This window comes from Marmota monax, unplaced genomic scaffold (genome assembly GCF_021218885.2).
Source record: "Marmota monax isolate L192 unplaced genomic scaffold, Marmota_monax_Labrador192_F-V1.1 WCK01_AAM20220418_F8-fsc00018, whole genome shotgun sequence".
In the NCBI taxonomy this organism is placed as follows: domain Eukaryota; kingdom Metazoa; phylum Chordata; class Mammalia; order Rodentia; family Sciuridae; genus Marmota; species Marmota monax.
The window spans coordinates 7,582,546-7,601,761 of record NW_026692201.1 but is presented as its reverse complement, the minus strand read 5'-3'; the positions used below and the strand labels follow the sequence as shown (position 1 = coordinate 7,601,761).

At 34.5% G+C, this 19,216-nt stretch overlaps 1 protein-coding gene across 5 annotated transcripts in view; it reads right to left on the bottom strand.

Moving 5' to 3' along the window:
* The window catches only part of Tent2 (terminal nucleotidyltransferase 2), a 69,501-nt gene that overhangs the window by 36,793 nt on the left and 13,492 nt on the right, over window positions 1–19,216 (bottom strand). For all 5 annotated transcript variants that reach the window (XM_058574317.1, XM_058574325.1, XM_046427716.2 and 2 more), the window contains 3 exons: window positions 18,279–18,451; window positions 17,988–18,077; window positions 15,686–15,923 (listed from right to left, as the gene is read on the bottom strand). In XM_058574317.1, the coding sequence (XP_058430300.1) occupies window positions 15,686–15,923; window positions 17,988–18,077; window positions 18,279–18,415 (465 nt within the window). In that variant the 5' untranslated portion in view covers window positions 18,416–18,451. The remainder of the gene's footprint in view (window positions 1–15,685; window positions 15,924–17,987; window positions 18,078–18,278; window positions 18,452–19,216) is intronic.

Sequence of the window (19,216 nt, the reverse complement as noted above, 5' to 3'; positions counted from 1 at the left end):
ATATTTCCTCTAAGGATGCAAAGAGGTGCCACAAAATTTGTTCCTTTCCAAAATTAAACACTACACATGAAATTTTGAATACTTTCTTCACAATCATCTTTTTACATTATAATCAAGATCAACAAACCTCAGCCTAACCTCAACTCAAAAATTGAAATCGATTAAACTGATTTACATGATAACTTCAACTAACCACAATTTTCAAAGAATAGTTATAAAAGATGAAATTCACAAGCTTGGACAACTCTTGATTTCTCCATAGGATCTTTTTTGTACAGGAAAGTATATATTCACCTATAATCCAGAGCAAAAAACAAGTTAAAATTCAGAAAAGTAGCTCAGATTTCCAATTTAAAGAGATCTGTTTGTTAAAACAGAAACCTGAAAAATGGAGAAAAGATTTTAAAACCAAGAATAAAAGTTAAATTCAGAAGATACTTTTCAAAATTCAATTCTCTAGTTGTACAAAATACAGAATATGAAACCTCAACGTAGTTAAGGAAATTTCTACTAACAAATCTTCCCTTGGAGCTGGCAGATTTGGCAGACTGACTTATTAATAATAAATTCATTATTACCAATCTTGGGTGAGCTCTCTATACTACCCAGCAAAAAATGTTTAAAACCTTCTCTACCATTTCCCTGATTTCATGCATTTAGTAAATCCACTATTCTCAAAACTCTGACATCCCATGTCATCTTGCCCACAAATGACCTTGAATACTAATTCAGAGAGAAAACAGGAAGAAGCCAAGGATATTGTGTTAACTTCTTCCTACCATATCTACAAACCTCCCCTGCATCTACAGGTATGCTCTCCTATCCTCTAGTTCCAGAAAGCTTTTCTCTTACCTAATGTCAATCATTCTATTTATACATTGAAACCATTCTTTTTCTACCTTCCAGAAAACATTATTCTTCTCTTTCCAGAGTAGTCACCTCTTCCCTTGCTACTGAATCTTTCCTATGAACATGAATACGTAGTTAACATTTCTTTTAAAATGTTAAAAAAAAAGTGTTTGTTCTAACTTCCCAACTTCAGCTCCGCCCCTTCACAGCCAAATTTTCCAAAATAGTTACTTATATGTACTCTTAGTCTCCATTTCTATTTCCTATTTTTTTCTCAACCCATACTAGTCAGTCTTGGACACAAGAAAAGGTTCTCTTTCTAGACAAACAGCCATCTGTATGCTGACGATTACCAAATATACATTTTTAGTCAATGCCTTTCCTCTGAATTCCATCTAAATATCTACTATGATATTTGAAAAGCTTCTTAAAGGCAACATGTCCACAGAACTCATAAGGCAATTCCTATTAAACACGCATCAGTTTTCCATTTCCATTCTGTTCTGACTCAGTGAAGACTATGCAAACAACTATAGATACCAGAAATCTCAGAGTAAAGTTCAGTACATTCACTATCTACTCCAGTAATTCTCAACTAGAGGCAATTTTGCTCACCAAAGAACTGGCCAATGACTATAGACATTTTTGGTTGCCATGACCAGCAAATGATGACACCTAATGGACAAAAAACAGGAATGCTTCTAGACATCCTAGAATGTATAGGACAGCCCTCCACACCAAAGAAAGCTAGCCTAAAGTATCAATATTACAGAGTCTTAACATCCTAATCTAACACATCACCAAATCCTATCAATCCACATCCCAAATAAAGCTTAAATTCATCAACTTCTATTCATCATAAAGACAAGCACTTCCTAATTCAAGACTTCATTCATTACATTTCATCTGGAATACAATAACTATTCTACATCTAAGTTTGTTCAACCTTAACCTGCTTTCAACACTAAAATCAAAATAATCTTTAACTTATCTCTCTTCCCAGCTTTAAAAACATAACACTAAATAGCTTATTAACATTCTTAGACTGGTCTAAAAGTCCTTGCATGATCTCTCTCCTCCCATCTTTCCTACCACGCCTTCAACTACTCTCCCTCTAATTTACCAAACTAGCTCACCTTGGTCTGCTTTCAGTTCTTTGCACACACGATGCTCCTTTTTTGAGTTAGGACCTTTCCTCTCTCTAACGCATTATTCCTTTGAGTTTTTAATTTGGTTTATTATTTCTTTCATTTCAAGGATTTCTGTTTGGTTTTATTTTAGAACCTCTATCTCCCTGTTGAGGTGATCTTTGGCTTCTTGGATTTGTTTATGCAGCTCAATGTCGAAGTGATCTAAGAGTAGACACTTGGAAGACAGGACATCAGACAATGAAGATAAAATATATCATCTTGAAAAGAACAAAGACCACACAGCGAAAATGGTAAGAAACCATGAGCAGAACAATCAAGAAATACGGGATAGCATAAAAAGACCAACTTTAAGAGTTATTGAGATAGAGGAAGGCATAGAGGTCTAAACCAAAGGAATGAACAATCTATTCAATGAAATAATATCAGAAAACTTTCCAAACATGAAGAATGAATTGGAAATCCAAATTCAAGAAGCCTACAGGACGCCGAATGTACAAAATCACAACAGATCCACACTAAGGTACATTATAATAAAAATGCCCAACATACAAAATAAGGAGAGAATTTTTAAAACTACAAGAGAAAAGAATCAGATTACATATAGGGGAAATCAATTAGGATAACAGCAAATTTTTCAACACAGACCTTGAAAGCTAGAAGATCCCGGAACAACATATATCAAGCTCTGAAAGATAATGGGTGCCAACCAAGAAACTGGTATCCAGCAAAATTAAGCTTTAGATTTGAAGATGAAATAAAAACCTTCCACGATAACAAAAGTTAAAAGAATTTAAAGCTAGAAAACTAGCACTATAAAACATCCTTGGCAAAATATTCCATGAAGAGGAAATGAAAAACAATAATGAAAATCAGCAGAGGAAGGTAGTACACTAAAGGAAAAACTAATCAAAGAAGAAAACCAAGTCAAGTTAAATAACAAAAATAAACAAATATGGCTGGACATACAAACCATGTCCCAATAATAACCGTAAATATTAATGGCTTAAACTCACCAATCAAAAGACAGGCTAGCAGATTGGATTAAAAAAGACCCAACAATATTCTGCCTCCAAGACACTCATCTGATAGACATACACAGACTGAAGGTGAAAAGTTGGGAAAAATCATACCACTCACATGGACTGCGGAAGCAAGCAAGGGTTTCCATCCTCATATCAAATAAAGTACACTTCAAGCCAAAGTTAATCAAAAGGGATAAAGATGGACATTACATACTGCTCAAGGGAACCATATACCAACAAGACATAACAATCATTATTATATGTGCCCCAGATAATGGTGCAGCTATTTTCATCAAACAAACTCTTCTCAAGTTCAAGAGTCAAACTGACCACTACACAAGAATCTTGAGTGACTTTAACACACCTCTCTCACTACTGGATAGACCTTCCAAACAAAAGTTGAATAAAGAAACTATAGAACTCAATAACGTAATCAATAACTTAGACATAACTGACATATATAGACTATTTCAACCTGCATCAAGAGATACACTTTCTTAGCAGCACATGGATCCTTCTCTAAAACAGACCATATACTATGTCACAAAGCAACTCTTAGCAAATACAAAAAAGTAGAGATACTACCATGCATTTTATCAGATCATAATGAAATGAAATTGGAAATCAATGACAAAATAAAAAATAAAAATTTCTCCATCACCTGGAGACTAAACAATATGCTACTGAATGAACAATGAGTTACAGAAGACATCAAGGAAGAGATTAAAAAATTCTTAGAGGTAAATGAGAACATACACAACATATAGAAATCTCTGAGACATTATGAAAGCAGTACTAAGAGGAAAATTCATTGCATGGAGTTCATTCCTTAAAAGAAGAAAAAGTCAACAAATAAATGACCTCACACTACATCTCAAAGCCCTAGAAAAAGAAGAACAAATCAGCAGCAAAAGCAGAAGGTGAGAAATAATTAAAATTAGAGCTGAAATGAATGAAATCGTAACAAAAGAAAAAACTGAAAAAATTGACAAAACAAAAAGTTGGTTCTTTGAAAAAATAAATAAAATTGACAGACTCTTAGCCACACTAATGAAGAGAAGGAGAGAGAGAACTCAAATTACCAGCATACATGATGAAAAAGGTAATATCACAACAGACACTACAGAAATAGAGGATAATTAAAAATTATTTTGAAATCTTATACTCCAATAAAATAAAAGACATTGAAGGCATCGACAAATTTCTTAAGTTATACAATTTGCATAGATTGAGTCAGGAAGATACACACCATTTAAACAGACCAACATTGAGTGAGGAAATAGAAGACGCCATCAGAAGCTTACCAACCAAGAAAAGACCAGGACCGGATGGATACAGAGCTGAGTTCTACAAGACCTTTAAAGAAGAACTAATACCAATACTCTTCAATTTATTTCAGGAAATAGAAAAAGACACAGTAATTCCAAACTGTGGCAATATTGAGGGCAATATCACCCTGACCCCAAAACCAGGCAAAGACACATCAAAGAAAGAAAACTTCAGACCAATATCTCTAATGAACATAGATGCAAAAATTCTCAATAAAATTCTGGCAAATCAAATACAAAAACGTTATCAAAAAGATTGTGCACCATGATCAAGTGGGATTCATCCAAGGGATGCAAGGTTGGTTCAACATACAGAAATCAATAAATGTAATTCATAACATCAATAGACTTAAAAGATAAGAATCATATGATCATCTCAATAGATGCTGAAAAAATATTTGACAAAATACAGCACCCCTTTATGTTCAAAACATCAGAAAAACTAGGGATAACAGGAACATATCTCAACATCATAAAGGCTATCTATGCTAAGCCTCAGGCCAACATCATTCTAAATGGAGAAAAATTGAAGGCATTCTCTCTAAAAACTGAAACAACACAGGGATGCCCTCTTTCACCACTTCTATTCAACATAGTTCTTGAAACAGTGGCCAGAACAACTAGACAGACGAAAGAAATTAAAGGGATATGTATAGGAAAAGAAGAACTTAAATTAGCACTATTTGCTGACAATATAATTCTATACCCAGAAGACCCAAAAAACTCCACCAGAAAACTTCTAGAACTAGTAAATGAATTCAGCAAAGTAGCAGAATATAAAACACCCATAAATCAAAGGCAATTCTGTATACAGTGACAAACCCTCTGAGAAGGAAATGAGGAAAACTACCCCATTTAAAAAAAAAGATACTTGGGAATCAACTCAACGAAAGAGGTGAAAGATCTATACAATGAAAACTACAGAACCCTAAAGAGAAATCAAAAAACACCTTAGAAGATGGAAAGATCCACCTTGTTCTTGGATAGGCAGAATTAATATTATCAAAATGACCATACTACTAAAAGCACTATACAGATTTAATGTAATTCCGATCAAAATCCCAATTGCATTCCTCATAGAAATAGAAAAAGCAGTCATGAAATTCATCTGGAAAAATAAGAGACCCAGAATAGCTAAAGCAATCCTTAGCAGGAAGAGTGAGGCAGGTGGTATCGCCATCCCTGACATTAAACTATACTACAGAGCAATAGTAACAAAAACAGCTTGGTATTGGCACCAAAACAGACTGGTAGACCAATGGTACAGAATAGAGGACACAGAAATTACAATTATTTTATATTAGACAAAGGTGCCAAAAACATGCACTGAAGACAAGACAATATCTTCAACAAATGTGCTGGGAAAACTGGAAATCCATATGCAACAAAATGAAATTAAACCCCTATCTCTCACCATGCAAAAAACTTAACTCAAAATGAATGAAGGATCTAGGAAGACCAGAGACTCTGTGTCTAATAGAAGAAAAAGTAGGCCCTAATTTTCATCATGTGGGATTACTCCCCAACTTCCTTAATAAGACTCCTGTAGCACAAGAATTAAAATCAAGAATCAATAAATGGGATGGAATCAAACTAAAAAGTTTCTTCTCAGCAAAAGAAACAATCTGTGAGGTGAACAGAGAGCCTACATCCTGGGAGCAAATTTGTACCCCTCACACATCGGATAGAGCACTAATCTCTAGGGTATATAAAGAACTCAAAAAGCTAAGCACCAAAAAAGCAAATAACCCAATCAAAAAATGGGCCAAGGACCTGAACAGACACTTCTCAGAAGAGGATATACAATCAATCAACAAATATATGAAAAAATGCTCATCATCTCTAGCAATCAGAGAAATACAAATCAAAACTACTCTAAGATATCATCTCACACCAATCAGAATGGCAGCTATTATGAAGACAAACAACAATAAGTGCTGGCGAGGATGTGGAGAAAAATGTACATTCATATGCTGCTGGTGGGACTGCAAATTGGTGCAGCCAACCTGGAAAGCAGTATGGAGATTCTTGGAAATCTGGGAATGGAATCACCATTTGACCCAGCTATCCCTCTCCTCGGACTATACTCAAAGGACTTAAAAAAACAGCATACTACAGGGACACAGACACATCAATGTTTATAGCAGCACAATTCACAATAGCTAAACTGTGGAGCCAACCCAGATGCCCTTCAGTAGATGAATGGATAAAAAAAAAAAAAAATGTGGCATATATACACAATGGAATTTTACTCAGCAATAAAAGAGAATAAAATTTGCAGGTAAATGGATGGTGTGGGAGAAGATAATGCTAAGTGAAGTTAGCCAATCCCAAAAAAACAAATGCCGAATGTTTTCTCTGATATAAGGAGGCTAACTAACAGAGGGTAAGGAGGGGGAGCATGAGAGAAATAGATGAATTCTAGATAGGGAAGAGGGGTGGTGGGAAAGGGAGGGGGAAGGGGATTAGCAAGGATGGTGGAATGTGATGGACATCATTATCCCAAGTACATGTATGAAGACACGAATTGGGTGTCAACATATTTTATATACAAAAAGAGATATGAAAAATTGTGGTATGTATGTGTAATAAGAATTTTAATGCAAAAAAAGTACATGTATAAAGACATGAACTGGCATGAACATACTTTATATACAAAGATATGAAAAATTGTGCTCTATATGTGTAATAAGAATTGTAATGCATTCTGCTGTCATGTATTTAAAAAAATAAAATCAATGAAATAAATAAACAAAATAAAGCATTATTCCCCCTCCTGCCACTCTTTAACTAATTCAATCCTAAATCATCTTTCAGATCTTCCTCCTCTAGGATGCTTTCCCTGAGAAATCAAATACATTTTCTCAGCACTCTAATTTTCCTTCATAGCACTCATAAATATAAAAATAAAACTTTGATTTGCATGATTATTTTTAATGGCTCTCCCTCTAATCTGTTTGTAAATGGTAAATAGACCATGTATTTTTAGCACTACTACATTGCCTCTCTCATGTCTAGCACGCACAAATATCTTCTGAGTACTAAAATAAAAAATCAAATCTACTCCAGGAGTTTCAAATGTCATTTTTAATCCAGATGTCTTTGGGACCCATACCTCGAGCCTTGACCTTACTTCAGAACTGCAAACACACACTATAAGTTCAGTTACAAAATGTTTTCCTACACTACCAATAAGCTTATATATTGCAGGGAGTGGTATCAATTTAACAAGGAAGTTTCATCTGTTGGTGATTTGTGCATATTAGAGCAACTACAGAATTACAATCATCACAATGAAGAAAAATCCTCACTCAGCATGGCCACTACCGTGGCACAGGTCCTTAGAGATCTAAGACAACTAAAAATAAGCATTTGCATCCAGGATTATTGCTCAAGAAAGCATACTCTAGCCTCCTCACTCTGTACATTTTCTTTTGTCTCAACCTTAGCAGCCTCACTGACTTGGAGCTCCATTTTCTAACTGCTTTGTCTCAATGCCCACCATGAGTCAGCGTCTCAACTTTATTTTGTATATTTTTAATATCCCCTGCAGCAGCATCCAGCAGCCATGGACACCAAGCTGCCTGCTTGGTCTATCCAAGTTATTTCCCAAGATATCAATTATTATTCTTGATGGTGTTCTTGTTACAAAACTGTTTTTAGTAGTCTGGTCCAACATTATTCTCTATAAGCCCTACGTGCTTAGTGTGCAATTTGTAGAATATGAGGTTTCTCAAGAGCGCAAATGTTAATGCAGATTTCCCGGTGTCTCAAATATCTCTTAACTATTTCCTCAATCAATTTATACACTAAAAAATCTCTGTTCCTTGCCCAGAATCAAATCACTGGAGTCACTCATGTCTCTGTCTTCCCTATATTCAATTATCCCCACATTCCAACAATTTTCCTTATGCACTATCTATCATCACTACCATATGCTATAACAGAAAGCTTCGGCCTCTTATCTGGATGCATAACAAGCTCAAGGTAATCATCTATCTTCTGGGCCCACCTCATTCCAAACCAAACTCCATCATACTGAAATATACAGCCTCTTAAAAATACAAACCTCATTGTGTTATTTCCTCTACTCAAAAACCTTCGATGGCATTCTGTATATTCAAAGTCGAAAACCACTGTCCTACTTTTTTTCTTTTTTGGGGGGTTATCAGGGATTGAACTTAGGGACATTCAACCACTAAGCCACATCCCCAGCCCTTTTTTCTATTTTATTTTGAGACACGATCTCACTGAGTTGTTTAGTGCCTCACTTTTGCTGAGGCTGGCTTTGAACTTGCAAACCTTGTACCTCACTCAGCCTCCCAAGACACTGGGATTACAGGCATGTACCACCTCGCCTGGCTCCACTGCCACACTTTTACTTCATACTGAATTCTCTATTCACTTTTTAACCGTGCTACAGAGGTAAACCATATAAACCTGAGCACACTGATGGCAAAGATGGACTAAATATCAGTACTGTTACAAATTACTTGATATTATGGTGGTGTTTTAGTCAGCTTTTTCGCTGCTGTGACTAAAAGAATCTGACCAGCACAACTGCAGGGGACGAAAAGTTTATTTGGGCTCACGGTTTCAGAGGTCAGTCCACAGAAGGCCAGCTCCATTACTCAAGGATCCAGGTGAAGCTGAACATCATGGCAGAAAAGAGTAGCAGAGGGAAGCAGCTCACATCATCAGGAAGCAAAGAGAGAGACTCCACTCTTCAGATACAAAATATATACCCCATAGCCACACCCCAATTCCTACCTCCTTCAGCCACACCCTACCACTTCAATTACCACAGTTAATCCCTATCAGGGGATTAATTCACTGATTGGGTTAAGACTGCCACAACCCAATCATTTCTCCTCTGTACCTTCTTGCATTTTCTCACATGTAAGCTTTTGGAGGACAACTCATATACAAACCGTAACAGGGGAGGTCTGAGAATGTCATCTCCCTACTCTTCATTTTAAGCATCTTAAGTTCCTCCTCTTTTTCTTTTTTATTTTTTCTTTTGGAGACAAGGGTCAAATCTCAGTTTTGTCACTTAGTAAGTATAACCTTGAATAAGTTATTTAGCTTTCTGAACCTCAATAAATTAGGATAATACTCATGTCAAAGGGTGGCTGAATAGACTAAATGATATAGCATGAGTAGAATGCCTAGAAGAGTCATTAATAAACATTAGCTTTCTTTAAAAAAAAAAAAAAGTCACTTAAAGAATGACCACTGAACCTTGCTTTCTTTCTCCCACAATTAGGAAGGAAAAAAATAGCATTCAAAGAAAAAGATACAACCGCAAAATCTCTCTCTGAAATAAATGCTTAATTGCAAAAACATTACATGTAGAATAATCTTTTCCTATGTAACCAAGTAAAGTGTGATAGGAATCACATTTCACCAGATGAGTTATACTGATTAATGTGAATTTTATGTTGTTAAATTTACTGAGATTCAGAGTATGCCTACTCCATATCCAGAACTATTAGGTTAGTTCTAATAATTAACTATAAATACATAAATACATGCACAAATATAGAGAATGTACAGTATCTATACATAACAAACCTCATTTAAAAAACAGGCCCTATCAGATGAATACACAGCTGAGTTCTACAAGACTTTTAAAGAAGAACTAACATCAATACCCCTCAAACTATTTCATGAAATTAAAAAACAGGAAACATTTCCAAACACATTTTATGAGGCCAATAACACCCTGGTTCCAAAACCAGACCAAAACACATCAAAAAAAGAAAACTTCGGACCAATATCTCTAATGAATACAGATGCAAAAATTCTCAATTAAATTCTGGAAAATCAAATACAAAAGCATATCAAAAAGATAGTGTACCACGATCAAGTGAGGTTCATCTCAGGGATGCAAGTTTGGTTCAATATACAGAACTCAATAAATGTAATTCACCACATCAATACACTTAAAGAATCCTATGATCATCTCAATAGATGCAGAAAAGCACGACAAAATACAGCACCCTTTCATGTTCAAAACACTAGAAAAATTAGGAATAACAGGAACATTTCTCAACATTGTAAAAGCTATCTATGCTAAGCCCCAGGCCAACATCATTCTAAATGGAGAAAAATTGAAAGCATTCCCTCTATAAAACTGGAACAAGACAGGGATGCCCTCTTTCAACCACTTCTATTTAACATGGTTCTTAAAACTCTAGCCAGAACAATTAGACGAAAAAAATTAAAGAGATACGGATAGGAAAAGAACTCAAATTATTACTATTTGCTGGCAATATGATTCTATAGCTAGTAGACCCAAAAAAATCCACCAGAAATCTTCTAGAACTAGTAAATAAATTCAGCAAAGTAGGAGAATATAAAATCAACACCCATAAATCAAAGGCATTTGTGTACATCAGTGACAAATCCTCTGAAAGAGAAACTAGAAAAACGACCCCATTTACAATAGCCACCAAAAAAAAAAAAAAATTAAATACTTGGGAATCAACTGAACAAAAGAGGTAAAAGACCTCTACAATGAAAACTACAGAACCCTAAAGAGAGAAATCAAAAAACACCTTAGAAGATGGAAAGATCCACCTTGTTCTTGGATAGGCAGAATTAATATTGTCAAAATGACCATATTACCAAAAGCCTATACAGATTCAATGCAATTCCAATCAAAATCCTGATGACATTCCTCATAGAAATAGAAAAAGCAGCCATGAAATTCATCTGAAAAAATAAGAGACCCAGAATAGCCAAAGCAATCTTTAACAAGAAGAGTGAAGCTGGTGGCATTACTATACCAGACTTTATACTACAGAGCAACAGAAACAACAACAACAAAAAAAACCATGGTATTGGCACCAAAACAGACCTGTAGACCAATGGTACAGAATAGTGGACACAGAGACAAACCCACATAAATACAGTTATTTCATGTTAGACAAAGGCACCAAAAACATACATTGGAGAAAAGAAAGCCTCTTCAACAAATGGTGCTGGGAAAACTGGAAATCCATATGTAACAAAATGAAATTAAACTTCTATCTCTCACCATGCACAAAACTCAACTCAAAGTGGATCAAGGACCTAGGAATTAAACTAGACACCTTGCGCCTAATAGAAAAAAAAGTAGGCCCAAATCTTCATCATGTCAGATTAGGCCCTGACTTCCTTAACAAGACTCCTATAGCACAAGAATTAAAATCAATAATCAATAAGTGGGATGGATTCAAACTAAAAAGCTTCTTCTCAGCAAAAGAAACAATCAGTGAGGTGAATAGAGAGCCTACAGAATGGGAACAAAGCACATCAGATAGAGCACTAATCTATAGGATATATAAAGCACTCAAAAAACTTAACACCAAAAAAAAAAAAAAAAAAAACACTTCTCAGAAGATGATATACAATCAATCAACAAATATATGAAAAAATGTGCAACATCTCTATCAATTAGAGAAATGCAAATCAAAACTAAGATTTCATCTCACTTCAGTCAGAAATGGCAGCTATTATATATACAAATAACAGTAAGTATTGGCGAGAATGTGAGGGAAAGGCACACTCATACATTGCTAGTGGGACTTCAAATTAGTGTAGCCAATCTGTAAAGCAGTATGGAGATTCCTTGGAAAACTTGGAAGGGAACCACCATTCGACCCAGCTATCCCACTCCTCAGTTTATACACAAAGAATTTTAAAGCAGCATGCTACAGGAACACAGCTACATCAATGTAATAATGAATAATTCACAATAGCTAAATTGTGGAACCACCCAGATGCCCTTCAGTAAATGAATGGAAAGGGAAAATTTAGTATATATATACACAATGGAATATTACTCAGCATTAAAAGAGAATAAAATCATGGCACTTGCAGGTAAATGGATGGAGTTGGAGAATATAATGCTAAGTGAAATAAGCCAATCCTAAAAATACAAAGGCCAAATGTTTTCTTTGATATGAGGATGCTGACTCAAAATGGGGCAGGGTGGAGCATGGAGAGGAATGGAGAACCTTTAGGGCAAAGGGGAGGGAAGGGATGGGAGGAGGCATGGGGATATGAAAGACAGTAGAATAAGTTAGACATCATTACCCTAAGTACATGTATGAAGACATGAATGGTGTGAAAGTACTTTGTATACAACCAGAGACTTGAAAAATTGTGCTCTATATGTGTAATATAAAATGAATTACATTCTGCAGTCATATATAACAAATAGGAATAAATAAATTTTAAAAAAGGTCCTAGGGACATACATATACTAAAAATCCATATATAGTCTATATACTAAAAACCCATATATAGTCTATGTTTATATATTCATTCAAAAAAATTAACAGATTTGCTTCTAGAACTAGTAAATAAATTGCTTCTACCATACGTTTTCACATTATAGCATCATAAATTTCTTTAAAATGAGAAAGCAAAGAAGGGAGAAAGAATGGGGAAAGAGGAAGGAAGAAAGAGCACCAAAACATCCCAAGTTGGTCTTTTCTCATTTCATTTTGCTTTTTCCTCTCTCCCACTGGTTCTACTTTATCTTAAGGGAAGAAATGTACAGGAGAATAGTTTTTTCAATATATAGTGCTGGGACAAGTGGACTAACAGCAAAAGAATAAAGCTGAACCACCTACTTTATATCATACACAAAAATTAACTCAAAATGTATTAAGTTCTAAATATAAGAAATAGAACTAACCAGGGACAGTAGCATACACCTGTAATCTCAGCAGCTTGGGAGGCTGAGACAGGAGGATTGCAAGTTCAAAGCCAGCCTCAGCAAAAAAGTGAGGCGCTAAGCAACTCAGTGAAACCCTGTCTCTAAATAAAATACAAAATAGGGCTGGTGATGTGGCTCAGTGGGTAAGTGCCACCTAAGTTCAATCCCTGGTACCTAAAAGAAAGGAAAAAGAAATAGAACTATAAAAATCTCAGAACAGCATTATGCTTCATTACGTAGATTAAGCAATGGATTCTTAGATTCAATACTAGTAGCACAAGCAAATAAATAAAAACAAATTAACTGAACTGCAAATGAAAAGATTCTGTGCTTTAAAGTTACCAACAAGAAAGTTAAAAGACAAATCAAGAAAGAAACAAAATATTTGCAAATCATATACCTGATAATGGTCTGATATTTAGAAAATAAAAACTCTTAACTAAACAATAAAAACAACCCAATTTAAAAATGTGCAAACAATCTGAAAAGACATTTCTCCAAACAAGACATCCAAATATCCAACAAGCAAATGATAAGATGTTCAACAACATTAATCATTAGGAAGATGCAAATCAAAATCACAATGAGAAGGTCTGAAGATGTAGCTCAGTGGTAGAATGCTTGCCTAGCATGTACAAGGGCGTGGGTTCAATTGGCAGTATTGAAGAAAAACATTCACAAGATATCATCTCACACCCACTAACATGGCTATACTAAAAAAGACAAGGCTGGGATGTAGGACATAGTTCAATGGTAGAGAGCTTACCTAACATGCCCAAGCCCCTGGCTCACTACCAAAAACAAACAAAATGAAAAAGACAATAACAAGTGTCACAAACATGGGCAAGGATAGGAAGAAAGCAGAACATTTGTACGCTGCAATTGGAATCTAAAATTGTGCAAGCACTTAAGAAAATACTGTGGCTGATCCTCAAAGAGTTAAATATAGGACTGAGGATATAGCTCAGTATTTGCCTGGCATATGCAAGGCCCTTGGTTCTACCCCTAGCACTGACAGGAAAAAAAAAAAGTTAAACAAAGAATTACCATATACCAACAATTTTATGCCCAGGTATACACCTAAGAGAACCAACAATTTTATGCCCAGGTATACACCTAAGAGAAATAAAAATAAATATATTCATATAAAAATGTGTACAAATATATTCACATCAGCATTATTCATAACAGCCAAAAAATAAAAACCTAAAAATTAATCAATTAACAAATGTATTAACAAAAGATGATAAGCACAAAATGGAATATTATTCAAATATAAAAAGAAATATGGTACTGATAGATGCTACAAAATGGATAAATCCCAAAACCATTATGCCAAGTAAAAATAGACACAAATGGCCATATATTGTATTCGTCAACTTATATGGAATGTCTAGAATAGACAATTCCACAAGGAAAATAGTAGTTTTTGTAGGCATGGGAAGAAGTGGTGGGGATGACAGATAGGGGACTGACTGCTACTTGGTACAAGGTTTCTCTGGGGAGTGATGAAATGTTTTGAAATTAGTTGGTGGTGATGGTTGCAGAACTTTGTGAATATACTAAAAACCACCAAATTGTACATATGAAAGGGTAAATTTTATGGTATCATCATAACTCAAAGAAAGATAGAAAATTAAAAAGCAGCCCAAAGAAGAAATGAAGCAGATGTTGCTTTTTTGACCTGCCATTTTCTGTACATTTTCTATGTTCCAGACCTGCTCTGGTTGCTAGGAACCCAAAAATGAGTAAAGCAAAGTCACTACACTCTCTGGGCTCTTTCTCCTTAGCCTACAAATGTCCAAAAGGAGTAGCTTTGAAAAACATCAAGTATAAGCCATAGAAAATCCACAAGGGCAAAGATATTTCATAATAAACCTTTCACAATTACCTAGAAGTTTTTTTTGTAACCTTTAACTAAATATGATACACTTCTACTACTGAGTATTAAATAACTTCCCAATGCTGACAATGTCAATTTCCAAGAATTATTATTTAAATAGTTACATTTCATTTTACCTGAAAGATTTTTACAAATATTTTCGTTGTCTCTTTTGATCATATTACTTTGATCTTTTTTTTTTTAAGAGAGAGAGAGAATTTTTTAATATTTTTAATTTTTTTTTTTAGTTTTTGGCGGACACAACATCTCTATTTGTATGTGGTGCTGAGGATCAAACCCAGGCCGCACGCATGCCAGGCAAGCGGGATAACTGCTTGAGCCACATCCCCAGCCTGTTGATCATATTACTTTGAATGTATTACTTCCTCAGAGACTCCTGAATTCTTTATTTTTGACAATTAAAAACCTTATAATAAACACAAATATTCTAAAAGAAAGTGCTTTTTAACACTGTATTACAATAATCATATGAAAAACTAATTTTTCTGTAAATAAGAACAAGTAACAAGAGTTTAAACTATAAAATCAAGTGTTTTAGGCTCTCATTCCAAATTTTGATAAATCAGGGAAAATCTGATTCCCTGATGACATAGGTAAAATAGCAAACAAAATTCAAAATAATACTTAGAAAACTGGGATGAAAAGTACTTTAAACAGCTTCTTTTAATACATTATTTATATTAAATTTCCAAAGACAAAACTAAAATCGGCATTATTCTTACCTTATCTTTGGCCTCAGGCAATGGGATTTCTCTAGGTTCTAAAAATGGTATTTCTCGAAAAGGTGGAACACATCTGACTATATCTGGTACATAGGGCGTATGAAACAATGGCGGCATCGAGTATCTTCGTTCACCTGATAAAGGCACTATCTGGTTGACTACAGTTGGCTCTTGGTGGGGTGAATGGAAACGCTGCCGTTTACCGTCAAGAGGAAGGTTTTTTTCATCGCTTAGTCTCCTGGAAACAAGCAATATACCTTAGTGATTACAGATACAACTTTCTGACAAAAGAAAACAATTAAAACATATAAATATCCTAATAGATCATCACAACATTACGATTCTTTAAATAAAGCTACATTATTAGCTCCATATTAAGTTTTCAGCAGAAAAAAATACCTCTTCATCTTAGAAAAATGAGTAGTAAAAATAGATATAGAAAAAAAACTACAGGTATATATTAGAGCTATTATTCTCCTGCATTTGGACTATTTCTATGTTTCATCTCAGCAGTGAAAACTTTTTTTTTTTTTTTTTTTTGGTACCAGGGATTGAACTCAGGGGCACTCAACCACTGAGCCGTATCCCTAGCCCTATTTTGTATTTTATTTAAAGACAGGGTCTCACTGAGTTGCTTAGTGCTTCACCATTGCTGAGGCTGGCTCTGAACGCACAATCCTTTTGCCTCAGCCTTCTGAGCCACTGGGATTACAGGCGTGTGCCACCTCACCCAGTTCAGCGGTGAAAACTTTATAGAACATTTTTATTTATGCAATCACTAATAACCAAACATCTAAACTCTAACACAAAAAGGATAAGATTAAGTGAAGGTTTTTAAAAGGGCTCTTCAAATATGCCTATGTATCAACAAGACAGACCAAATTAAGAGATACTTCTGTATAAGCCATAAAGATATTAGACAACTGAAGATATCTGAAAATGAACTCTACCTCAGATATGAGTATTGTATTAATATAAGTTTCTTGGGCAGGATCAATGTATTTTGGTTATAGAGAATATATTTATTTTTAGAAGGAAAAAGCTGACATGTTTTGGGATGAAGTAACATGCTGTTAATAATTTTCTTTCATTAGGATCCAGAAAAAAAGTGTGGTGATCAGAAGCAAAAGAAGCAGAAAGAAACAAATGCATCAAAACTTTGATGAAGAAAATAATCAGGACTGAGGAAATAGTTCAGTGACAGAGCACTTATCTAGCATGAGATAGACTCTAGGTTCAATCCCCAGCACAAAGGTGAAGGGAAGGAAGGAAAGAAAAAATGGGGAGGAGGAGAAGGAGGAAGAGAGAGGAGGAAGGAAGAAGGAGGAAGGAAGAGAGAGAAGGAGAGGGGGAAAGAAGAAAGGTCTTTAGAAAGCTTCATGTCATACAGAAATGTTTACTATATTTTCTATTATATAATCTTGCCTGTATAAATCAAAGAACATTAAAAACTTTATTAGAAATAAAAGTATTGGGCTGGGATTGTGGCTCAGCAATAGAGCGATCGCCTACCACCTGCAGGGCCCCGAGTTCAATACTCAACACCACATAAAAATAAATAAAATAAAGGTATTGTTTCCAACTACAATTAAAATAAATATATAAATAAATAAATAAACAAACATTTTTTTAAAAAGAAAAGAAATAAAAGTATGATGAGCTAAACTATGTCCTCTTGAAATTCAAAGGTCAAAATCCTAATCCTCAGTATTTCAGAATATGACCATGTTCGGAGATAGGGCCCTTAAAGAGGTAATTTAGTTAAAATGGAGTCTTTAGGATAGATCCTAAAGATGATTGGTGTATTTAAGAGTATTTAGGGCACAAAGGGATAAGCACATGAGGACATAGTGAGGGAGTAGTCTACAAATCAAAGAGGGTCCAGAAGAAACCAACCTTACTGACACCATAATCTGGACTTCTAGCTTCCAGAATTGTGAGAAAATAAATTTCTGGTTTTTTAAGCCATTCAGTATCAGTCTGTAATAATTCACTGTGGCAACCCTAGCATAAATACAGAAGACCATGTGATTTGGCTAAAAATCTCAACTAAGAAGTAGTTTTCTAAAGAAATATAGCTTCATTTCATCTATTTATAATGTCAGTAATAAATTAAAGTATCCCTAAAAAACTTTAAACACACAAAAAGTTTTAAATTCTGTTACTGATCTACTGATCTGATTGCACAGGTCCCAGAAAAAAATCTAGGACAGAATAACCATACAGTTTTATATAAGATAATCATTACACAGTTCTCAGACAATACTGACATTTTCTCTTAACATAACTAAGAAGTACTTACTTCCTTCCTCGAAATAATGGGGATGTTGAGGTCTGTATTGGACTGACATTTCCATATGTCAGCTGCTGTAATGACACAGCTCTAGACAAGCTACCAAAAACAAAGAAAGAACAATATTAATACACTTATTTTTTCCTTAAAAACAAAAACCAATTTCAGAAAACTAAATACTTCACTGATCAAAAGAAAATAATAACATTTTCTCTACCATGAACTATTTCACCTAAAAAGGGTTTATGTCAAATAGAAAATAATACATAACAACATGGACCAAAATAGCAACATACTTACTCTGCATTCTGAAAATTGAACTGTGCATCTATAAGCTGCTGGTGTGAATAAAGAGCTGGTGACAGGGCAAAGAAGTTATTATGTTGTTGTTGATTTGGAGTGAATGGCGGGCGACCCAAAATTGAGTTTGGGAACATGCTCCTGTTCACTGAAAGTGAACATGTATTCCTTTCCTAGAATAATTTAAAAAGACAATACTAAATTATTATAGCTTAAAAGATAATGAATGCTTTGATAACTATTACCTGCTATTTAAGACAATTAAATTTAAAAATAAAACATTTAATAAAAAAAACAAATATTACCAAGTTATTAATTTCATTTACATTTATTTTTAAAAGTCTGAATAGGTCTCTTAAGTACTACACTCAGTAACAAAGAAACTTATAATGAATTTTAACCACACCTAGATTAACCACATTATTCAAATAATATATGTAAAATATATGCATATTTCTAATTTTCTGATGGGTTTATCCAATATCAACACATCTCTTTAAAAATCAAGTTATTACCACATACAATAATAACAAAGGAATCATTCAAGACAGATATTTAATGAAATCTCAGAGATTTTTACATTTATTCTCAATGCAATTCATACAAAAGTGTAAGCCATCATATGACAACTTGATTCCTAGGATTTGGATCTTACAAATCTGATGAAACAAGGGAAGGAATTTATACCACCCAGCAATTTTTTAAATTCTGAGATTCCTTTCAAAGTCTACATAATTTTTACAAAAGACTTCCAATAAGAGGGCTTTGTTCCACAGGAACATGGAAAAACTACATAAGGAAATCAGAACCTTTTACTGACCCAGGCAGAGAATTTGATATTTATTCTCTGCAGTGACTGATCCAGCAAGACTAGTCTTACAAAAGGGTAGGGTAAGGAAACAAACCAAAAACAAGTATTCAATAAAATGTACAAAGTA